This window comes from Crassostrea angulata, chromosome 5, assembly GCF_025612915.1.
Source record: "Crassostrea angulata isolate pt1a10 chromosome 5, ASM2561291v2, whole genome shotgun sequence".
Classification (NCBI taxonomy): domain Eukaryota; kingdom Metazoa; phylum Mollusca; class Bivalvia; order Ostreida; family Ostreidae; genus Magallana; species Magallana angulata.
Window position 1 is genome coordinate 48488774 of NC_069115.1, and position 21674 is coordinate 48510447.

Genomic DNA, 21674 nt, shown 5'->3' on the forward strand with positions numbered 1-21674 from the left:
GAATCAGTGACTACATATACATTACCACCTTGCAAAATAAATATATAGAGAGACGGCGGAATGAATATATATCAGGTACAATAAGACATTTAGATAGAGACCTTCTCAATTTAAAGACCGACTAAATCCGAACGCGTATTTAATGAAATCAATTGTGTTGTACAACCTTACGAAATTTCAAGCTTAATTTGATCTTCACTGCCTTCGTGTATGGGGTAGTCAATACTTTAAATGGCCCACAGCTAAATGACATGATTGATCAACTCGTGTTTTCTTCTGTAATTGACAGTTTTGTGAAAAATATTATAATGGATTGGATATGTTTAACAGCATAGAAAAGTACACCCACTCTCTGATCCTTTATATCTTTTATTTCACTTCATAATTCCATTATCTCTATATTAATTCATTTTTTTAATGGAAAGGGGGTTTCTGTAATAATTGTAAAGGTGGGCGGTTCGCGAAAGTCATGCAATTAAGTATCAGCAATTAAAGGGTCAAAATTTGCGGACATTTAAGAAGCACTTAAATGTGGCCATGATTAGCTAGGTTAGGAAGTCTCAAGTGGGGATTAATTGACAAATATTTAACTGCTTCACTTTCCGTTACGTGTGTCCTAGGTCTACCTAACGGTTACTTTTAAATCTTACTTTTTGTCGATTTTGTAAAATCTATCAAATGCAATCAATCATAGAAAAAGTGTTCAATGAAAAAAAGTTAACTTCGGGGCTTTAAAAAAAAGGAGGGAGTGATACGGTGTAATTGGTGACTTCCCATTCTTAAAGTTTGCGTTTGTCTTATCTAAACAAATATCAACTTTGTATCGATTTTAAAAGCCAAGATTTGTCGCTTTCTGTCATATCTCGAAGGTTAAATCTGCATATGACGTCCTCTGCCTTTACCTTTTTATCAATCTTCACAAATCAACGTGTATATCATGCCATGCTGGTTTTTAAGCCGCCCCTTAGATCTCGTTATTCAGAAAAGAAATTATGCCTAATCTCCTTTACCATTGTTCTTTCGATAAAGTCTGGTTGATATATACACATTAAATCTGTATGCTACGAAATTAAAATTCATGGCTTACACTGTAAAAAGGATTTAAATGTTCGTTAGATTCAGTCCAGTAAAAATATTGTTTCACGGTATTGTTAGGCAGGAAATTGAAGATTGAGCATGCAAACAATGCAGTAAGGTTTCAAAGAGAATATACCAAAGTTTGGATGGTGGAAATAATTCAGAAAAGTGTATTTAAGAGTCTTTGGAAATGTCGAGCGAGCAGGATCAAGAAAAGCCCCTTTCAACGGACACTAAGGAGCCAAACACTACGGTAGATATGAACCAAATACAAAATGATAATATTGATAAGTCATTGAAAGCAATAAATAGCTACCAAAGCGGATCTAATGGCGACAGCCAGGGCGGGAATACGCTAACAAATGAGAGTGAAGATCAGAAAAGTCATTCGGAAGAATTATCCACTGGAAAAAGGTCTTCTATCGAAGTGTCAGGTCAAGAATTATCAGAGTCTCCCGATTCACAGAAGTTAAATGCCGAGGAAATTATTGCACCGCAAAGTAATAATAACGGTCTGGAAAACGGTGACAACAGTGCATTTAAAGAGGATATTTCTGAAAAGGACGGTAGTCCACGGGAATTAGGTAACGGTGGTAGTAAGGGTGACGAAAAATTACTCAACGAGACTGAAGACAGTGTAGATATTGCGAACAAAAGAGAAGTAGAAAGTGAGATAGGTGATAAAGTGAATACGGAAAAATCACAAACAAACGTAGACGAACATGATAAATCAGTAGAAAAAGAGGAATCCAATACCTTTATAACCAACCTTCCCGCTGACGAGTACGCGGACAATACCACAGAGGAATTTGGAAATAAGGATAAAGCTTTAGATAACGACGAGAGAGAACCACAAGGGCAACCCGAAAACAGTGAGCAAAACAACACACAAACAGAAAATATAACACAACAAGACGATTTCTATGACGAATCGCCACAGAAATCTGTTCCGAGTGAGAATTCAGAAACAAAAGACAAAGAATTAATTCACGAATCAAATACAGGAGGTAAAGAGGGAGGTGGCGATCGTGCGGAGTATTTGACGACTGGTCAGCAGAATCCAACCGACGTGACCGATGGAAACACCGAAGACGTATTGAAAACCAATACGGTATCAGATCCAAGGGAACAAAAGGAGGGTGTTCAAGAAGAAGCGTGTGTTTCTGACCGTGAACAAGAGAAATCTGAAAAAGACAAGGAAGAAACGAAAATTTCTGAACGTGAACAAGAAAAATCAGATAAGAGTTCGTTAAAGTCAGTGAATAAGGAAGAGGCAAATCTTAGTGAAGAACCAAAAGCTGAAACTAAAGAAGAAACGAAGCAGGCGTCTAAAGTGTCCAGTGAGTCGTACGCTGAAGGTGATCAGTCTTCCTCCAGTTCTAGTACAAAACAGGATGACACACTGGCTGATGTTGATCCATTAGAAACTCTCGCCGAGACACCCGTTAAAGCAGATAAAGAAGGTATAGAGTCAGAAATGACGAAGTCAGAGGTAGAAAGATCAGCAGACGACAATGCTCGTGCTGATGACGTATCAAAACGTGTAATCAACGATGATACAGACAACGAGGCTGATGACCTGAAATCGGAAGAAGTCACACAGACGAAGGAAAGTAATAACAACATGGAAGAAATAGTTCAGAGAGAATCTTCTGAAACCCAAAACGAACCTAAAGATGACAGTAAACAAACTGATAATGATGACGATGGATCCCCAAAAGAAGTTTCAGACAGCACAAATATCAACAAGAACACTGAACAGGGAGAAATTAACGAGGTTGAAGCCGTCCAGAGGAAAGATGGAGACGATAAAGAAGAAAACGAAGAAAAGGACCCCGAGAAGGAAGATAAAACACCTGATGATGTGGAGGAATCGGTTACCAATGAAAATGCTGAACAGCCGATCACACATGAAAGTCCAAAGGAACCGGAAGAAAATCATGTAGTAAGAGAACCGACGCCGGAGCCGGAGCCTGAACCTGAGCCAGTCAAGGTCTTTCGTAATATTGACATAGACAATGCAGTAACAACCATCCAAGACACAGAAGGACCTCTCAAGAATCTGTTAAGTGACATGAAGGAGCTCTTGACAAACTATCAAGACAAGCTAAATTCAGAAATGCTATCCGACTTTACCAAAGATTTGGATAAATTCAGAGGGGACTTCGCATCGTTGAAGGATGCATTTCATTATAGTGAAGAACTGTTTCATTATTTCAACAAGAACTTGAAAGAGATTAGAATGTTAGGTGATAACTTGAATTCGCTGATTCAGAAAAAGTTCCGAATGGAAGATCTGACTGTTTGGCTCGAATCTCCGGAAGCTAGAATGGAAGGTCGGTATAAACTTTACACAGTAAAAATATATATAAGCATGGAAATGAATACAGTTCCTTAACAAGATAAAATTAAATTCACATCAAGATTACCACCAATTAAACTCGCTTGGTTAGGCTATATAAAACATAAATGAACCTCAGGATGTCCCTATGAGAGATTTTGTCAGTGATAATCACAAAGTGTTGATAGATTCTATTGTGTCCAAATCTTCTTAAGAATGTTTGTTTTGACAAATGAAACTTGTGGCGCGGTGGCTATTGTTGAGACACACTAGGTATTTAGTGGAGCTTTATTCAACCGGGCCACATACAAATAAAGCAAACTAACGGTTCATTGATCATTCATGTTGAATTCTTTAAATATACGTATATATATGACTTGCCTTATCAACCTGAAGAAATTTTAGCAATCACGATAATTTCAGGTTACTATGCACAAATTTAAGAAAAGCATAATTATTCGTGCGTGGTTAAATATCATTTAATTGCTAATTTTAGGTTTTAAGAATATTAAATAATTATGTTGACATGCACTATGGTTTCCTTAAACGGAGTCACACTCGGGTCTCAGATTTCACTTTGATGTGATTTTAAATTGATTTTATAGTTATCTGTCGGTGCGACAAAATGTTTTTAAAAAATAGCCAACTTGGAGAATTTTTGTATGAGCTGATTCATATCCATAAATTTTGGCAAACAACATAAAAATCACGTAACTCTTGCATTATGCAAGGTGCTCAATATTTGCTAACCATTATTCTCAAGAGCCATCCCCACCTATATTTTAATACATTTCTAAAAGAACTCTGTTTTCAAACAAAAGTGCTAACGACTTGAAATAATGCAACGATATTTGCGGAGCATTCTTGTGTCACTTAGTTACTAGTCAATAAGCAGAGGAATATTGTGACGTGTCATAAATATTTTTTCATTTCGTTTTAAAATTTGTTCATTGCCTGTAAGTTCTGTTTATTTAGGTATATACTGCTAATGTTGACAGTGTGTGTGAGATTTCCTGCTTAGAAACAGCTTTACATACTATCAACAAAGTTACGTAACTTTTCGACCTTTCTGCAATAAATTTCCATTTAATGTTTGTACAAACTAATCAGCCGTCTATACACAGGTCAAAAGACAATTTAAAAATGACATACTGTAACATTTATGAGCCCTTGGCTTCACAACCATTGCTCTTCGAGTAGTAATTAATAGATTATAAACAATCTGGATGAATTCGGCGATTACAAAAACAACTGAAAACCATTCGGGTTAATTTAGTCATATAGAGAAGTCAGATACAGCTTATAATTATTATGTCTACCAATTTTTTTCTAAGTTAAGCTATCCTTAATTGATTGATGTATATTAGGTTAAAGTTCAAAACGTATGCTTTAGAATGAAAAAAATCAATTTGGTGTTGAGAATGTTTTATACACGAGCAACCAGTTTGCAAAGTTTGAGCATGTTTAGTTCAATTTAAAAATGTCATAATTAAAAAGTAATCAAAAAACATATTTCCCTCAAATTGATATGCATTGATCATACAATAGAAGGGTTCTAATAACTTTATCTTATAGATCTGTTTTAATAAAAATTATAGAGAAAGACGCATTGATGGAAGAGCGAATATCCGTTGAGAAATCTGCCATGGCAAAAGCAGCTGATGCACGTGCTGCAATCGCACGTGCGGCCGTAAGTGTGACGGAGTCGAGTTTGTTTGCCGCCGAAATAGAGGCTGAGGCAGCGGAAGCGGAAGCTGTCTCCAGGAGAGCCTGGGAAACAGCGCAGGTATTTCCAGTTTTCCAAATAATTATAACATTCCTCTGTATGCATTTACAAAATTTTGCATAACTGATATTGAATTTTAAACTGAAAATGCAGATATTTTGGACATTACCAGAGTGTACATGTATAGTTTCTATCAATGCGTAGCAAAATTTAACAAAAGATGTGTTGTTGTTTTGTTTTGTGGGATTTTTTTTTTTTTATTTTTTTTTTTGGAGGGGGGGGGGTTAAATTTACCTATTTTTGAAAAATCTGACTGAAAAATTGATCTAATTCCTAAATAATCGTTTATTTTGAAATCCCTGTCCATGAGATCGTTTTACAAACTCTGACAGAAATAAAAATGCATTTAAAGTAAACTAACCATTTAACTTGTAAAACTAATTGAAATACTTAAGTGAATGGAGAATTTACTCCTATAATCAACAGAACGCAAAAAGAGACGTCGAAGAGGCAGAGAAGGCGGCGGTAGAAAAACGTAAAGCCGAGGAAGAGGCGAGAAAGCGTGCCGAGGAACGAGCACAGAAGAAGGCGGAGGAAGAGAGGCTTCGCCAGGCCGAGGAAAACGAGAGACTCAAGGAGGAAGCAGATAAGAAGGGAACATCGTTTGAAGACGAAAAGCGACGATTTCAGGAAGAGAAGGCCAGAAAAGAGGCGGAGAGAAAAAATCCGAAAAACTGGCCTCGATATATGTAAGAAACAGTACATACAATTCATTTTCCACGTTAAAACACTCTACTTTAGTAGATTAAAGCGGTATAAGCCAGATACAGTAAACGTAAATGTCGGATAATTCAGTGCCATTTCCATTTCTTGCGATCATTTATATTAGGTTGTGAGACAGATGGAATTAATTGGCTATGAATTGAAAGATACGAATACAAATTGATTTAATTTTTTTTAAAGTATTTGTATTCCAATTACTACTTTAAAAAATAAAGTTCTCGCAAGTAAGATATGTTCATATATTATATATTTATAATAGATTTTAAGCTCAATTATGAAAGTATTGAGCATTTCCTCTCATATCAGATGTATCCAGTTTACTTTTGGGTTGCAAGTTTTGATATTTTTTCTACAGTTACAGCGTGGATTCTTCGACTATCGAGGCAGGGGTACCAGGTTGCGTCATTCGAGCGATCGAGGGCAGTATGAAGCGTGATGACGTCACAGTTAAGGCGGTGGATCAGCTGACCGGCGTTCTGACGTTAGTGGAGAACGAAGAACTGGTCAGTAACATCGTGTCCATCACCCCCAGCGACCCAGAGAGAAAGTTCCAGGTCAGTATTTGTGTTATATTGGACACCGGCAATTGTACCACACTTATTTTATTTTATGAAAATGTCACAAATTTCATTTATTCCATTGCAAAAAAAGTGATTATCTTATTTCGAAATTATCTCAAGAAATTCACTTTTGAAATGAAATATAATCAAAATTTGTTTAGAAATTCAATATGAAATTTATGATGCTTTAACCTGTTAAGGACAGATAATCATTTCTGGAGAAAAATTGACTTCTTCGATTGTTAATTTGTGATTAAATCTCTAAGCTGCTTTATTTAATTGACCTGAATGTTTCCTGTTTTGGTCAGTTTGAAGAGCCGGTATCGGTGGCTATCCCCCACTGTCTACAGAGGAACATCCCGGGCCGTGAACCAGTCATCAAACAACTCCAACCCACAGGAAAGTGGGCGGAGCTACCCACCAACGATATTGTCATCGAGGACATGAGGGTACTGTCTCCAACATATTTCGTCATTCTTAAAACATTCTTAAAATTGGTGTAACCATTTTCATGGATTGCCTGATTTTTCACAGAATGGAATAAACTTTTTATGAATGATAATTCGCTGAGGATATTATGTCGTTGGTGAGGGGAACCCACTTTATCCACAAAAATTGAGTCACCACGAATTCCGGTGATTTATTTAGATAGTAAATCACATAAAAAACATTGATACTAAATCATCATAAAACAATTTTTTAACAACAGCATGGTTTATTAATTACGTGAACAATCAAACATATAATAGAACTAAATTGCCGTTAAAAATAGTTACTGATTTCTATTGCAGGAGATGAAGTTTGTCGAAATAAGAGTCAAGCGTTTCGGTGTGTTCGCCGTTGTGCTGAGGATTAAGAAGGACACGCTGACATTTTTACGGAGAGGAAACAAAGTTAACTCCTCAGTTGACGCCCGTATCTCCTTCACATGTAAACCAGGGATGGTCAAAAACAACGTCTGCTTTACTAGTGAGGTTAGTATGGATTAGTTTAGTTTGAAGATTACAGTGAATATTCGTTTCAAAGTGTGTTGTCACAGTGGGTTCGTGTAAAGGTTTAATATTTTGATAGCATTGAAATCCTCGGAAAATGTAATTACGCATTCTAAATAACAGTTAAAATGTTATGCATTAGGTCTTGCACATCGTGTCTGAATGGACGTACCAGTAAAATTACATTAACTAATATATTTATTATTTTTTTCAGAGTGATTTGTATATTTCATTTCCTCATTATTTTATCAATAAGAGATGTTTATTATTATATCAATATCAAACTTCTTCTGTAGGTTCAAGCGCTCGATGTTAACACGGTTACAGAACTAAACAAACGCTACCCAACTGAATGTGGAAGTCTCCTGTCCTCTAGTCCAATTGTTCGATTCCAAATACCCAACCGTAAATTTGCCAAACCCTTAACCTTCACGCTTCCGCTACCTCCCAATTCCACCAAACTGAAGAGACCACAAAGTGTCGCCCCGGGGTCATTGAGCAAGGACAAGGGCGAACAAAGGGAGCAGGCGGCCGCGCGGCCATTGTCCAGCATTGGATTCTCCACAAAAGAAGGTAGAAAAATCACCTTTTTGATTTTTAATTGTCAACCTTTTACCATAACTTCTTTAATGATATCATGTCATGGATTCTTTCAAAATGTCGAAACTTAAATAATACCACGTCATGTTGTATTAATCTTTACTGCAACATGCAGTTTTTGGGTGGTGAAACTTTATGCAATGTTTTAATTTATGTTAGATGAACCGGAAGAGGAAATGCATTTGCTTGTACGAGAAGACAGGGGGCCATGGACGATACAGCCTAACGTGGAACTGTTCCAACCCAAAAATAAGGATATTGTTACATTTGATATAAAGGAACCCCATGACAGGTATTCAATTCACATATTTCTGGCTAGTTTCTATTGCAATCTTCGAATTTCAAACTTTTACAACATCCATTCTAGTTGATTTCAGTTACAAAAATAGTCATGATTTACAAAGTATGTAACTTATTAGGGTATTAAACCTTTACTATACTAAGTAAAGATATGCTGTTTGTGTTTTGTTAGTATGATATTTTAGTATTAATTCTAAAGCCTTGTTGTCATAGGTTTATCATTTTACGAACAAAGCAAGGAATATCGCCGTTATCTGTTGAAAAAATGGCGTCTCATGTTGAGAGGGCAATACATCACAGGACGATGCAAGTCGTTCTGCGACAAAAGAGCGATGATCCTAACGAGGTCGTCATTGTCTGTTGTCCAGCCAGCAGAACGGACAAAACCATTAAAATTCTAGGCGAGGAGGGATTCGATGAAGGACCCCCACCAAGCAAGGACATCATTGTTAAAGAGGGACAAATCTTGGACATCATGTTCAGAGGAAATATTCGTTGTGATGACGCGGAGAAGATCAGCATAGTTTTTAACACATTCATTCGTGGAAGAACAGAGTTTAATGTTGAGGAAATAGATAAATTCGCTCAAAAGAGTTTTTCGTTTTATCGAGGTTTCGTTCAGGTGTTTACGACTGTGCATGTTCAAAGGCCGGTGGTGGGGACGGATAAGACAAAGGCCCCGCAGAAACCAGGTGCTATGGAGGTTGTGGAAGAAAATGTACTTCTGACAGAACTTCTTATAAGTATTCCAAAGGTAAATTATTTAAATTTCACGTCGGTCCAGCAAGATGGCAACCCATATGATGGAAGGAATCCGTGTAATTTTGTCCTTTATTGATAAATCCATCAGTAAATAACTTATAATGTCACGTGTCATCCTAGTTTATAAATGTAATAAGGACAAAACAAAAAAAATAAAAAGCTTTGTATCAAGCCCAAGGAAAATATCTTAAAATTTAAATCTGAAAATTTGGTTTTTACTTGTAGGAATAATAATACTTATTGCTCAAAAAAATAATATTGAGTGGTTTTGACGTGACATTTTGACCTCTCAACCCCCTGAGAACCATTGTGCTATTTACCGCGTATATGTCAGCTCGAGTTCCAAATGTTGTTTTTCTTTTATTTTAGCCTGAACCAGAGCCACCCAAGCCTCTCGCAACGGCCCCAATCAAAGTCACAGCAGAGGGTCCAAACAAAGAGGACATACTTCAGTATGTGGCGAGTGAGTTAGGAGATGAATGGAAAAAGCTGGCACAGTATCTGTCCCTCAAGTCGGTCCGGATCCAAGCTATTTTGAGACAGAACAACCAAAACCCAGAGCCAAAGAAGATCCGATATGACATGTTAGTGACCTGGGCTAAACGGGTTCCTCGCTGTCTCAATAAGGTGAGATGTTGTAAAGCAAACGTAAAGCAAAAAGCTTCAAGATGGCTGTTACCAATAGGCTTTGTCTAATCCTATTCATTGTCTTTTATATCATATATTCAATTATTTCGTCCACAGACTATTTAGGGCTTAAATTATTCGTGGCATGAACAACATCGTGAAGCTGTCTCAACTCTGCCAAATTCTTAATTATATCAAATGTTTAAATAATGAAAATTGGGACATATAGTTATGATATGCGCATGTTTGCAGTACTTTGGTCATAGATACATGTGTATATCCATTTTTGTCTCTAAATGAATTGAGGTGGTTTTTTTTTTTGGGGGGGGGGGGTTCTGAAATCTTGGGTCCGACGCTCTGCTCGTCAGTCCTATGTATATCTTTTAATTTTGTTTTTTCAGTTGGAGATTTTGGCGCAGGCGCTGTCAGCCTGTGGACGAGGGGACCTTGCAATTGATCTGAGGGAGCGAGACGAGGAGTTCCGAAGGCGCCGAGCTCTGGCCTTTAGAGGTCAGTACAGTATTGTGAATATCAAGTTCTTTAGAGAACAGACAATTATATAATTGCCAATCAAATGCTTCTTTATTGTACATACATTATCTTTTCCATTAAATCAAAAATCTTATGATTTTAAAATTGTTTCTTATGAACACATTTATGAGCAATATGTTAAGCTTATTTGAAGAGTACGAGTACGAATTATTTCTGAATCTATGAGGAGATGAAGTTTTACGAATTCAAACTTTCTAAATTATTTCAATGCAGAAACTTAACAAAATTATGTTCTACATCATATAATTCTATATTTGACGTAAACAGACAGTTACCTCAGACGGGCTTTCGTCAAAATTGCCCAAAATCCAGAGGCAGTGAAAGGTTGGAAAACATTGGCTACACGGTTAGGCGTATCAGAGGATGACGTAACAGAAATCGACCAATCCGCGCCATCGGTACAACAGAAATGCTTTTCCAGCCTCCAGAGGTGGCAGAGATCGGCTGGAGAGGAGGCTACCTTACCAATCCTGTCAGAAAAACTGAGAGTCTGTAGATACAGACAGTTAGCCAGTAAGTGTACCGTGTCTCTTATCTTTATTTGGAATTTACTTACTAGTAGTTTACATGGCTTGCCACGTACATGTAATAATAAGTGTGTGCAGAAAGGATTTGGTTTCTTTTACAAAAACTTTAACAAAATTCTTTTTCTTCTTTTTCATAGGGGATATTGAAACGATTGCATGAAAGAAAGGACTGCTGCTGCTGCTTCATTAGCCTAAATGTTTAATTCATAGTTTTCATTTTTCCGAACTTCATCTAGCTTATATAGAAAAGGTTTGCATATCTGTTGGTACTATATAGCTGAGCCCCGATAGTGTGTGATATTACAATTTTATCGTTACCGCTTTTGGTTCTATACACGTTTACATGTAGTCTTTTTATATCCTGTTTCAAAAGTTAGAATAGTTAGATACATGTATTAAATAAATATAGCTTTTTATTCAATTCCGTAAATATTATTGACAAACATTTATTTTGAACAATGTCGTTTTTACAAAATGGTGCACATTTTTGTGATTATCAGAGCTATGATCTGTGATATTTATAAATTCGTAATAAATTTTATTTCTTTAACCCTCTGATGTTCCTTTTATACTGTATCTTGTACACAAAACATGCATAGTTGTGTACTAGACATGCTAAAGCAATAAGATTTAATTTAAACACATAAATATTTAATCCAAAAGGAAAATAGTAACATTTTTTGTTTATTTTTCCTTTTTTAAGAGGGCACATTTTAAACAAAAAATTAAGCAAGAGGATAATTTTCTTTCAAACAAAGCCATCTACATGTACCTGTATGTACATCGTATCTAGAGTATCACTTGTTCATGACACAACGAAAATTACACATGCTGCATGTGGGAAATAAGAATTTTAAAAACCCTCTTTCACAAATATGTTGCTAAGTCGGTAAAGTCCGCTTTAAAATGCGATATTTGATGTTCATTCTTGTGGCATATGAAGCAAAAGGGTCGCTTAGGTTTAAAAAAATCACATTCTGGCAACCAAATGTCATGAATATTGAAACATACATGCCAAGGAACGACAACTCAATGAAGTGATGTAAGCTTCTAGTTTGTGTTGTTGACCATTGAAATGTATCCGAGCGTTCGAAGATACTTTCTATATTCTAAATTAGCCACGTCATCATAGCGACGCAAGCAAACACTGCTTCCATTTAGGAAAATACTTGATCCAGCCAATCGGTTTCTTGATTCCAGCGAATCCATGACAACTTTCCATTTGTTATTTGGAATGTACTGAACAGACTCTACACTTGTTCCTTTGTAAATATTTAACAGCTTCTTCATTTCGGAAAGGACAGTTACGTGTTCCACGTTTCCGTTTCCGGTTTCAAAATACAAGGCTTCCGGTGCGGGGGAGGGAGGTTGGCGAACTGTCTGAGATTTCTTCATAATCTCTGCAAGTCATTTCCCACTTTGTGAAACTAAAAAAGGAATTCCTACAGCGCAAATAAATAGATTGCGTTTTAACTATCAGTACTGTTACATGTATGAGAATCCGTATGTACATGTAAAATACCACTGTCAGGAGAAATTTCAGGCTTTTCATACGTATGTATACATTTCAAAAGCGTGGACATTTACATATTTATATTTGTAAACTTCAAGAACGTTTGTCTTTTTCTACACATTGGTTAGATTTGTGGTAAACTTTATCGAAAATAAGAATTTTGAACTTTGGATAAAACAAGTGATATTATATACTTCAAGGTTTTAAACAAATTTTGAGTTATAGTTATTCTCTAATTACAAAAACAGCAAGTATGTCTTACCTGTGTGTGTGTGTGTGGTTAATTATTTCCTCTATCTCAACCTCTTACAACCTGATCAGGAAATCGATTGTCTTTCTGATTTTGTTTGTTTAGATTCTGAAGGTGTTGTTCCCGACGGGGAAAAACTACGATACCTTGATGATTTCTAGTGGAATCCATATCCATACATCATCTGAAGATGTGATAAAAAACGATCCTCTATGAATCTAGTCGAGCCACCTTTGGAGGCCATTATCTTGTGCTTTTTTTTATCAGATCGTCAATAATTCACAAAGACACCTCCTTGATGCTGGCTTCATCATGAGGTCATGAATAATAAAGCTCCGTAATTAACTATACGATGTTACGCAATTAACAATACAACCATTTACATGAACACAGTATACATGCATCAGTGGTAATTAGCCACTCTACCATTTACATTAACATTGTATATAATATATCGGTGGTACCTAATTAGAACTACTATATATTTATCCTGTTTCAATGTTTGTCCGCTTTTACATGCACTTTGTTTTTCTATAATATTGCAAGCAGTGTGATGCATGGATCATGGTCCAAATAGAATAATCAAGAGCTGGTCGCCAAAAAATCGAGTGAACACTGATCCCAGAAGGAGGGTGTAAAGGCCGTGCGGTCGTTAATTACAGTTTGAGTGATAGTATATCGATAAATGTACGTCTTTTACCACCTATGTATAGATAGTACGTAGAATATTGAGCCGAATTGATACGCAAAATTATCAAAAACATCTATACTCTGTCCCGAGTTTTTGCGTCCACCACTTTTTGCTTGATATTTCAATAATAGTAAATACCTTTGTGCTCAAACTAAGTTCATCCACTAATATAAAAAATGTCCAGATTATCCGTTTTGAAACGCCCCCTCTATCACTTCAGGTTTCAATACACATCCTGAAATTGAAAGTCTACGGAGATTTTTGCATTGCAACAGCCATTAACAAGCCCGGATGATAACGTTAACAAATTGCGCGATGTATTCCGAGTGTATTCCGAATGGAGAAAAGATGTAAACATTCCCCATTATAAATCTCCGTAAGGAATCTGTTTTCGTTCCTGTAAATTTTTCTGAGTGGAAAGGGATAATTGTTCAATGAAGATATCTTGGATATATTTCCTTTTAACGATTTCAACAGGTATGGTAATTTTATCAAAAATCATCAAAAAGCGATGGAAGCAATAACTTGGGACTTGGGACAGACTATAGAAGAAAATTGATTTTTCATATATTCAAGACGATCCCAACCGCAGCTGCGAAATACAGAAGTACATTTTTACTACATTGTTAATTTGGCAAGACTGAGTGTTAAATATTGAAACTTAGTAGTTATTGTAGTCGATGGAGCGAGTTTTTTTTTATTGAGCAATTACCGGTTAAGGGTGCCATACAAAGTACCTCACAGGTAGGCAAGGTAAGTGTAACTTTAGGTGTGTACAGTGGTATTGTAATGAATAAGATGCACCACAACTTTGTCTGATTTTGATTTATTTAATTCTCAGATTTTCACATGAAAAAATGATAGAAGATGAAATTCATGACATTTTGTACATATGACATTTATCGTCATGAAAGCATGAAGTTTGCATTTAATTATTGCAGACAGAAATCTAGAACCTTATTAACGTGATTTGTGAAACTTTTTGGCAGACTTGGATGCCGTTAGATTCCACCTCTCTCGTTCATTAGCAACATCCTTATAATACATGTAATTCCGGTACTCCCTCTCGGCGACATCGTTCCAGCGTTTTACGATCATGTGATCGCCATTCATGTAGAAACCTTTCCGTAACACCGTGTCCACTTCAAAGAGGTTCCTCAGAGTCGCGAGCCAGCGGCCATTAACGCTGGGATCACCTGACCGGATGGACAAGGGTTCGTACTGCAGTCGCATGATTTTGACCCCTAACCCTGCTTCTATGTGATCTTTCAACTCCTTATGGGTGACGCTCTCGTTGTCTCTAAGACTAAAGCACACGGTCAGCGGTCGCTTCTCTGCGGGTTTCTTCCTCAGGGACACCGCCGGAAGGCAGAGATCTTCGTACTGAGCGCATGCGTCGTCTTGTTTTTGAGTGAAGCTGTGCCAAAATTTCAAACAAAACAATTTTAATCTTATTTCATCAACTGATAATATTTTCGTTCTGCCTTTTATGACTTATTCTTTAAAAATAAACAAAAATAAAAAAAAAATGAAAATAATTATTTAATTTTATATCCATTGGTTTTGGACAATAGTATTTTTACAAAAAAAATATGTGAAATATCTTCTTTCAAAATTGTTTCTCTTCCGAGCTGTTAAAGACATTTAATTGTTACTTTGCTAGAATTAGAAGTGCTTGGGCATTTGGGGCTTCTATTTTATCTCATAATTACTGGTATTGTCCTTTATATTTATTTTCAATGATAGTTTAAAAATCATTAGACCTACATAACAGATTATAATTATATTAATATTACTGTTATATAATAGTAATATTATGTGATATTTTTATGAATAATATAATCAATTTAATGTTTTTAAATATAATCTACAGGAAAAAAAACAATTTCGGCATAGTGGCAATGAAAATTGTGTGCGAGCATTAATCGTGCCTGGAATATTAAACTTAACGTACCTTTCTGGTGTGGGTTCGTCTGACAAGGTTTCAGCCAAAACAATTTCCTCTTTCTTAGTTCTAGCGATGATTACACGAATATCATGGTTGGGTTTTACATCTTTTTTTATCTCTTCATTTTTGTGCATATGACATGCTTCGGCTTCAGTGACAGCCGGCGCAGATTTTGCCCCTCGTCGAATCGACTTTTTGGCGGGCCGTCGGAATCCCAGGGATACAATATTTTCCGGGAGACCAGTGTGCACCCCCAACGGTATGTGTCCATCTACTTTGGCGCCAGTAGCTGACTTGCTCCTCGCCTCACTCCGCTCTTCTCGCGGGGAGCGATGTGCTGCAGGGACGCTGGTCTTGGGTCGCACTCTGTGAGCAACTTGTTCATCGGACCCCGCTCTCCCAGAATGATTCCCAGAGGAAGTCGCTGCTTCTTGAAGTTTGGAGATCAACTTTTTATTTTCGAGAAGTTTTATCAGTTTGGCGCGAACCTTTTCTTTTGAACCTTTGAGATAGCATTTGAGGAATTCTTCTCCAACAGCGCGACATGATTCTTTAAATAAATCGTTCAAGTCTACGCTACTAACTGGACTAGCTCGCTCACTCTCGCATAGCTTGCGAAAATCGGTAAATTTTTCGTCCAAATGCCTACTTTTCAGAATCATGGCTTGACTGGATGTAGGCATCTCGATATCGCAATGTTGTCCTGCGCGAATAGTTGAAATATCATGATACGTAGTCATTGTGACGTCACAATGGGAAAACGTTGCAACGTCTCCTCGGTCGTCCATTATTTCCGTTTGAAGTCACAATCAAATCCTTGACGTCAGTTTGGCCAGCTAGAGTATATGACGTAGTTCTTATAACAATCCCTTCTTCGTATCAATAACTTTGTTGTTCCTAACCTAGGATACTCCAAGAGCTTCATAATATTGTAAACCTTTGGAAAGTTAGATCTTGACGATAAAACATGTCACTTGCTGTTGCCATGGAGAATATTTAGATGTTCATCAACGGACACGTGATATTTGCTCGCATGTGTTATAATAATTATAGAGAAGAGTTTTGTCAAAACTACCGGTATTTATAAGCCATGTATAGGCCTATATGTAGATACATGTAGGTCTACATTTGCAATTTTATTTCAATGTGTAATTCTGATTTACTAGTAGATAAAATCTATTATTTTATATAGTTTTCTTGTACTAAGCAGTAGATAATAACATGTATTTTTAAACTGTCATTGAAAAGCAACAACACGTAGACAAATATTTATCCTAGCAGTTGTTTAAATTCATCCCAGTCATGCTGCTGGTGATTTCAAGGGCATAAAAATTAATTTGCTTCCACTGATAAGAAGAAGTTGGAGTCATCTGGTATCAGTAATTTCATCCATACAGTCATTTTAGTTTTTAACTATTTAATCTAACTACCAGCGAAGATTGCATGTTTAATATATTTCAATCAATCAATTTTAAATAAATCACGTGTCTTGTCAATTTATCATCAGTTTAACATTATCACATTATCCGCTAACTCTTTTAAAACAAAAATGATATTTGACTGACAGATTATTGAAAACTGAATATTTTGGTAAAATTCAGATTTACAATTTAAAGAATGGTACATAAATTGATTCTATCCTTTAAAAACATGCATAGTTATCTGTTTATATGTGAAGTACGGGATTTATTTGTGTATTTATGATCCATACTCTCTCTCTCTCTCTCTCTCTCTCTCTCTCTCTCTCTCTCTCTCTCTCTCTCTCTCTCTCTCTCTCTCTCTCTCTCTCTCTCTCTCTCTCTCTCTCATATTTCAATCGGGTTCGACATTCAGAAATTTTCGTAATGACAACAAACTTGCACATGACTTTTAGTTTTTTTAGTTGACAAAGTTCAACTTTAACTTGGAGATGAATTTGTTTACACTTACAATAGTCAGGCAGTATGTTGAATTCAGTTTCTTATTTAAGCCACCAAAAATGATGTGATGATTGATGTGAAATTTTAAAAACAAAGTTTTTGCAAATATTCACAAAATAGGTCCTGTTCAGCAGTTAAATTCAGCTGCTGACAGTGATAATGTGTCGGAATGTTTTTGTGCTAACGTTAGATACATGTAAGCCAAAATCTGTAAATTGTATAAATGCAGTATTAGTAGTTAGAAAATGTATAAAATTGCTTTAAACTCTTCATGTTTATTAATTTTGATTTTTACAGTGGTGAAACATCATATAACAGGAATGGCATTATTCAAGGTACAGCTCAGAATGCTCTTCATCATAAGTTTATGATATCCTCTTAAAATACCAATGCTGTTACAAAGTGGCTATATTACACTTTTTTCCATTCATGCTGCATGCATCATTGTTATTTTCTTCATAATTATCCTTCAACTGATGAATCTGCATTGTCTTAGTTAATCTTAGATAGATGCAAATTATTGATTCCGTAGTTGCTAAGGAATATTATTGTGATGTCCTGTAGCAATGACATTAAAGATGGAGATATTATCCTTAAAAATATACACTAGCATCATATGCCTCACTTAACAAAAAGTTAAATGACATGCAAGATGTTCATGTTTATGAATATTTTGTGTTATAAGCTGAATGCATGCATTAAAAGGTGGTATACTTAATGCAAAAAAAAATCATATACTCATTAAACCTGTATGTCATATTCTTACAGGGCAGACTGATATTCCCCTCTCTGACGTGGGACTTGAACAAGCTAGACTTGTAGCTCAGAGACTTCAAAAGGAGAGCTTCACTCACATTATCTCCAGCGATCTGTCAAGAGCTAAAGAGACCGCAGAGGCCATTGTACGGACCAACATAGCCAGTTCATGCCCACTGAACTTCGACGAAAGACTCAGAGAAAGGGTGTGGATAATTTTTTATTGGCAAACAATAAGACATAAGAAAAGGCTTAGTACCAAAAAATCCACCAAATTTCAATGGATGATATTTTCATTTTTCAGAATTTTTTTATTAATACAGCACTTAATTTTGAAAGCTGTTGAGCTTCATGTATATTTATTTATATGTCAATTCTTCAATTTGAACAGCGATTTGGAGTTTATGAAGGAAAGCCATCCAGAGAGTTTATGGAGGCTGCCAAACAGAATTCCCATCGTTCCTGGACAGAGTTCAGTCCCCCTGGAGGAGAAACCATGAAAGAGGTAATTGCGATCAATTTATGCATCTCTTCAGAAAGAAATTATACTGATTTCACAGGGGTGTGTCTATTTCATAGAGTTTCTTTGCAAAGGTAGAAGAAATTATCTTTTATTCTGAATTGTGCTCTTTACAATGTATCACGGCCTTTGAGGAATCCAATTTAAATTCATTGGAATTTATGTATATGTCAAAACTAGACTATGCATGACATATTTCTAAATTAAGGTAACTACATTGTATAATGTATCAGTAAAATCTTTATATTTTCCTGATTTGGATTTCAGAAAGAGTTGTCTTTCATTGATTACTTAACTCAATCACAATTTAAAGGTAATTTATTTTAAAATGTCAACTTGAATTACATGCATGTATTCATCATGAACTAAGATAGAAAATCAAGTGTAATAGATATGAGTTTTGTATATACATGTAGTTATACAATTGTGTTAATAAGTAATAAAAGTTTTTAAAAGAATTGCTTTATCTAGATCTGCACTGAAAACTATTTAATAGTAGAATTTACAATTAATCTCATCATATCATACAATTGCATTACCTGTTGTGATATTTCTCCAAGTTGAAAACTTTCCATAACACAATATTTCCTTATGATATACATGTACGGTATATTGAAGTTCTAACAATAAAATATACAGAGTAATTTTCAGGCACATGCACAACAAAATCATCACAATATATATATATACACACTCTCTCTCTCTCTCTCTCTCTCTCTCTCTCTCTCTCTCAGGATGGAATCGTTCTTTATAGCTTGTCATGTTTTATACACATTCTTAACTCACCAAAACAAAGCCAGGGTAGCTTATGCTGTACCTTTGTCATCAACATTCTGTTTAAGTGTTTTGAGAAAGCCCTAGGATCACAAAACATACTTTAAAAATAGATTTTAAGCAAAATTCTTATCTTGTGTAAAGTATTTATTACCTATAAACTGAAATCCTTAATTTGCAGACAATAGCAGTTTAATTATTAAGCAAGGTTAAATGGCAGTTTTATTTGTGACTGTTGTTCTTCTAAATAATTCCACTATACCTTAAATATTTTGATTTAATCTTAAGATTTTTCATGACCCTGGGCCTTGGTCACAAACCTAAGTTATTACTGGTCCTAAAAACACCAAACTTGCTTAATTAGTGCAGTCTCTAACTATAGAATCTAGATGCTGAAGGATGTAACATTTTTGAAGCAAATGCTCTTTGATGACAATATCTAACATATTTCTGGTCTTGTCTTCACCAAATCTAGACAAATGATGCAAATTTTGATACTAATGCACTTGACAGTCTTTGAACTAAGATCAAAATTTAAGCCAAAGTTTTAAAATGATATGGGAGATTAAAGATCATTAAAGTTTTTGAACCAATCACATACATGTATGAGTATTACAACTAAACCTCACCAATTCAAACTTGCATATATTTATGCACATATACTTATGACACATGTTACATGGTTAACAGTTGACCTAAAATGATTTATAAATGATACATGTACAAATATTAACATTAGCAAATACATGTATGTTTCCTTAATATATGAATCTACAGAATAGCAAAAGCATTCAGTTCTGTGTGAATGTCGCAGTGATAACAGCGAGCACATGCGTATCATTTGACGGTTGCATTATTGTTAAATAAAAAACATGGATATGTTAATAATTATGAATTATTTGCCTTTTCACAACCGTAAATGTTAGTAATAAACAGTAACAGGATTCAAACTTTGTTGATACTTGATTAAATCTTCTAAGAAGGCGTTCTGGCATCACAGGATTTGATCATGTGACCAACCAAGTTCATATCCCGGTACACTGTTTAACTTGCTGTTTATTACTTAATAAATGCATTCTATATGTTAAGTTAAATCATATTATAGAAAGCAGAATCTTACTTGTAATATGATACAATAGTGTGTCATATTTTTATGCAACATTTTTTTAATCATTTTATTTTATATATGCCATTTAACATTATGATACAGATATGATAAAACATTTGATAGTCATTTTCAAGATTCCATATTCAATTTGTTTAAAATGCAATGGTATTGCATTTTCTTGTAGCATCAAATCATATTGTAGAATATTTAAACTATGATTTTGATGAAATATGATAAGATTATCCTTGTTTATAATAATATTAGGTGATGCCTTTTTGGAGGTTAGCTCTATAATCTTTGATTACTTATATCATTCCTATAGGTTCATGAAAGAGCTGTCACTTTTTTCCATGACCTATGCAATGAATTAATCAAAGCCAATTCTGCAACTGCTAATCAGAAAAAGTGAGTATACAAATAACAGGCTAAAAATATAATCAATTATAGATATAATCAGGTGTTTGAATTTCCATTTGATATGTATTACTGGATATAATCTGATATACTTTTCTGTCATAAGCCAGGGGGAAAAATAGGAAATATAATATAAATTTCCTTAATTTTAGAAAAATGGGTTCCAGGGACAATAGGTCAATGTCCTCCGCTAGCAGAGAAACAAAAGGCTGCATCAAAAACTTCATGCAGGACAAGAAAACAGAAATCGGAGACATAATTCTGCCTGGTGGAGTGAGTGGGAGTGACCTAGATTCTATGACTGTCTCCAACAGACAGAATTCTGCCCGGGGCAGTGAGGAGGACTTCATTATTTTCCAAGCTGATACTGTCTCTGAAATAAGCAGGAAATCTAGGCAGTGTGCTGAGAGAAATGACGAAGCATCCAGAAAATCAACAGAAGAGACATCAGTACAATGTATATCTAGTGAGACAGCTAGTCAAGATGTAGAGAGAGAGTCCACCATTTCTGATGTTCTGGTTGTGAGTCATGGTGGTTTAATCAAAGAACTTGTGAAGTTTTTTGTTGAGAAACTGGACTGTGAAATCCCTGGGGGCAAGGGAAACGGACTGAGGATCTGCCATAACTGTAGTGTCTCCAAGTTTGTTGTGTCTGTGCCAAGGGGGGATGGCCCCTCCCTGCAGCCTAAAGTGACTTGCTTGTCTATTAACAGTAAGGAACATCTACAGGGAATGGGCATCAAGTTTGCCGAGGGAAAGTACTGATTGACTGCACAAGCATTTGTACAGATTAGTCACTGTATTTGTGAAATATGAATTTTATACATACTGGCAGCTATTCTTAGTGAGTGGGAAATCAATTAATAAAATAAATCCTCACAATATATGAAGTACTTTCAAAGTTGACTTAAACTCTTTCATTACATGTACATGT

General features: G+C 35.6%; 3 protein-coding genes across 4 annotated transcripts; 2 read left to right on the forward strand and 1 right to left on the reverse strand.

Annotated features, from left to right (window-relative positions):
- Window positions 1-1058: 1058 nt before the first annotated feature.
- LOC128184566 (calponin homology domain-containing protein DDB_G0272472-like) lies at window positions 1059-11397 on the forward strand. Its single transcript, XM_052854104.1, has 13 exons — window positions 1059-3413; window positions 5017-5204; window positions 5631-5893; window positions 6283-6481; window positions 6796-6936; window positions 7279-7461; window positions 7776-8052; window positions 8239-8371; window positions 8593-9133; window positions 9511-9768; window positions 10170-10278; window positions 10588-10833; window positions 10985-11397. Exons 1-13 carry the CDS (start codon window positions 1268-1270, stop codon window positions 11005-11007), a joined length of 4707 nt encoding a protein of 1568 aa, XP_052710064.1. The 5' UTR covers window positions 1059-1267; the 3' UTR covers window positions 11008-11397.
- Window positions 11398-14122: 2725 nt separating this feature from the next.
- LOC128185909 (uncharacterized) lies at window positions 14123-16223 on the reverse strand. Its single transcript, XM_052855618.1, has 2 exons — window positions 15256-16223; window positions 14123-14718 (listed from the first exon to the last, which is right to left on the reverse strand). The coding sequence occupies exons 1-2, from the start codon at window positions 16035-16037 to the stop codon at window positions 14262-14264; spliced, it is 1239 nt and encodes a 412-aa protein (XP_052711578.1). The 5' UTR covers window positions 16038-16223; the 3' UTR covers window positions 14123-14261.
- Window positions 16224-17079: 856 nt separating this feature from the next.
- LOC128186357 (fructose-2,6-bisphosphatase TIGAR-like) lies at window positions 17080-21647 on the forward strand. 2 transcript variants are annotated; one of them, XM_052856158.1, is made up of 6 exons: window positions 17080-17190; window positions 17466-17503; window positions 17937-18130; window positions 18316-18429; window positions 20649-20731; window positions 20908-21647. In XM_052856158.1, the coding sequence occupies exons 1-6, from the start codon at window positions 17159-17161 to the stop codon at window positions 21503-21505; spliced, it is 1059 nt and encodes a 352-aa protein (XP_052712118.1). In that variant the 5' UTR covers window positions 17080-17158; the 3' UTR covers window positions 21506-21647. The 2 variants fall into 2 exon arrangements, with proteins under 2 accessions (XP_052712118.1, XP_052712117.1); XM_052856157.1 differs by having other exon boundaries at window positions 20893-21644.
- Window positions 21648-21674: the final 27 nt, after the last annotated feature.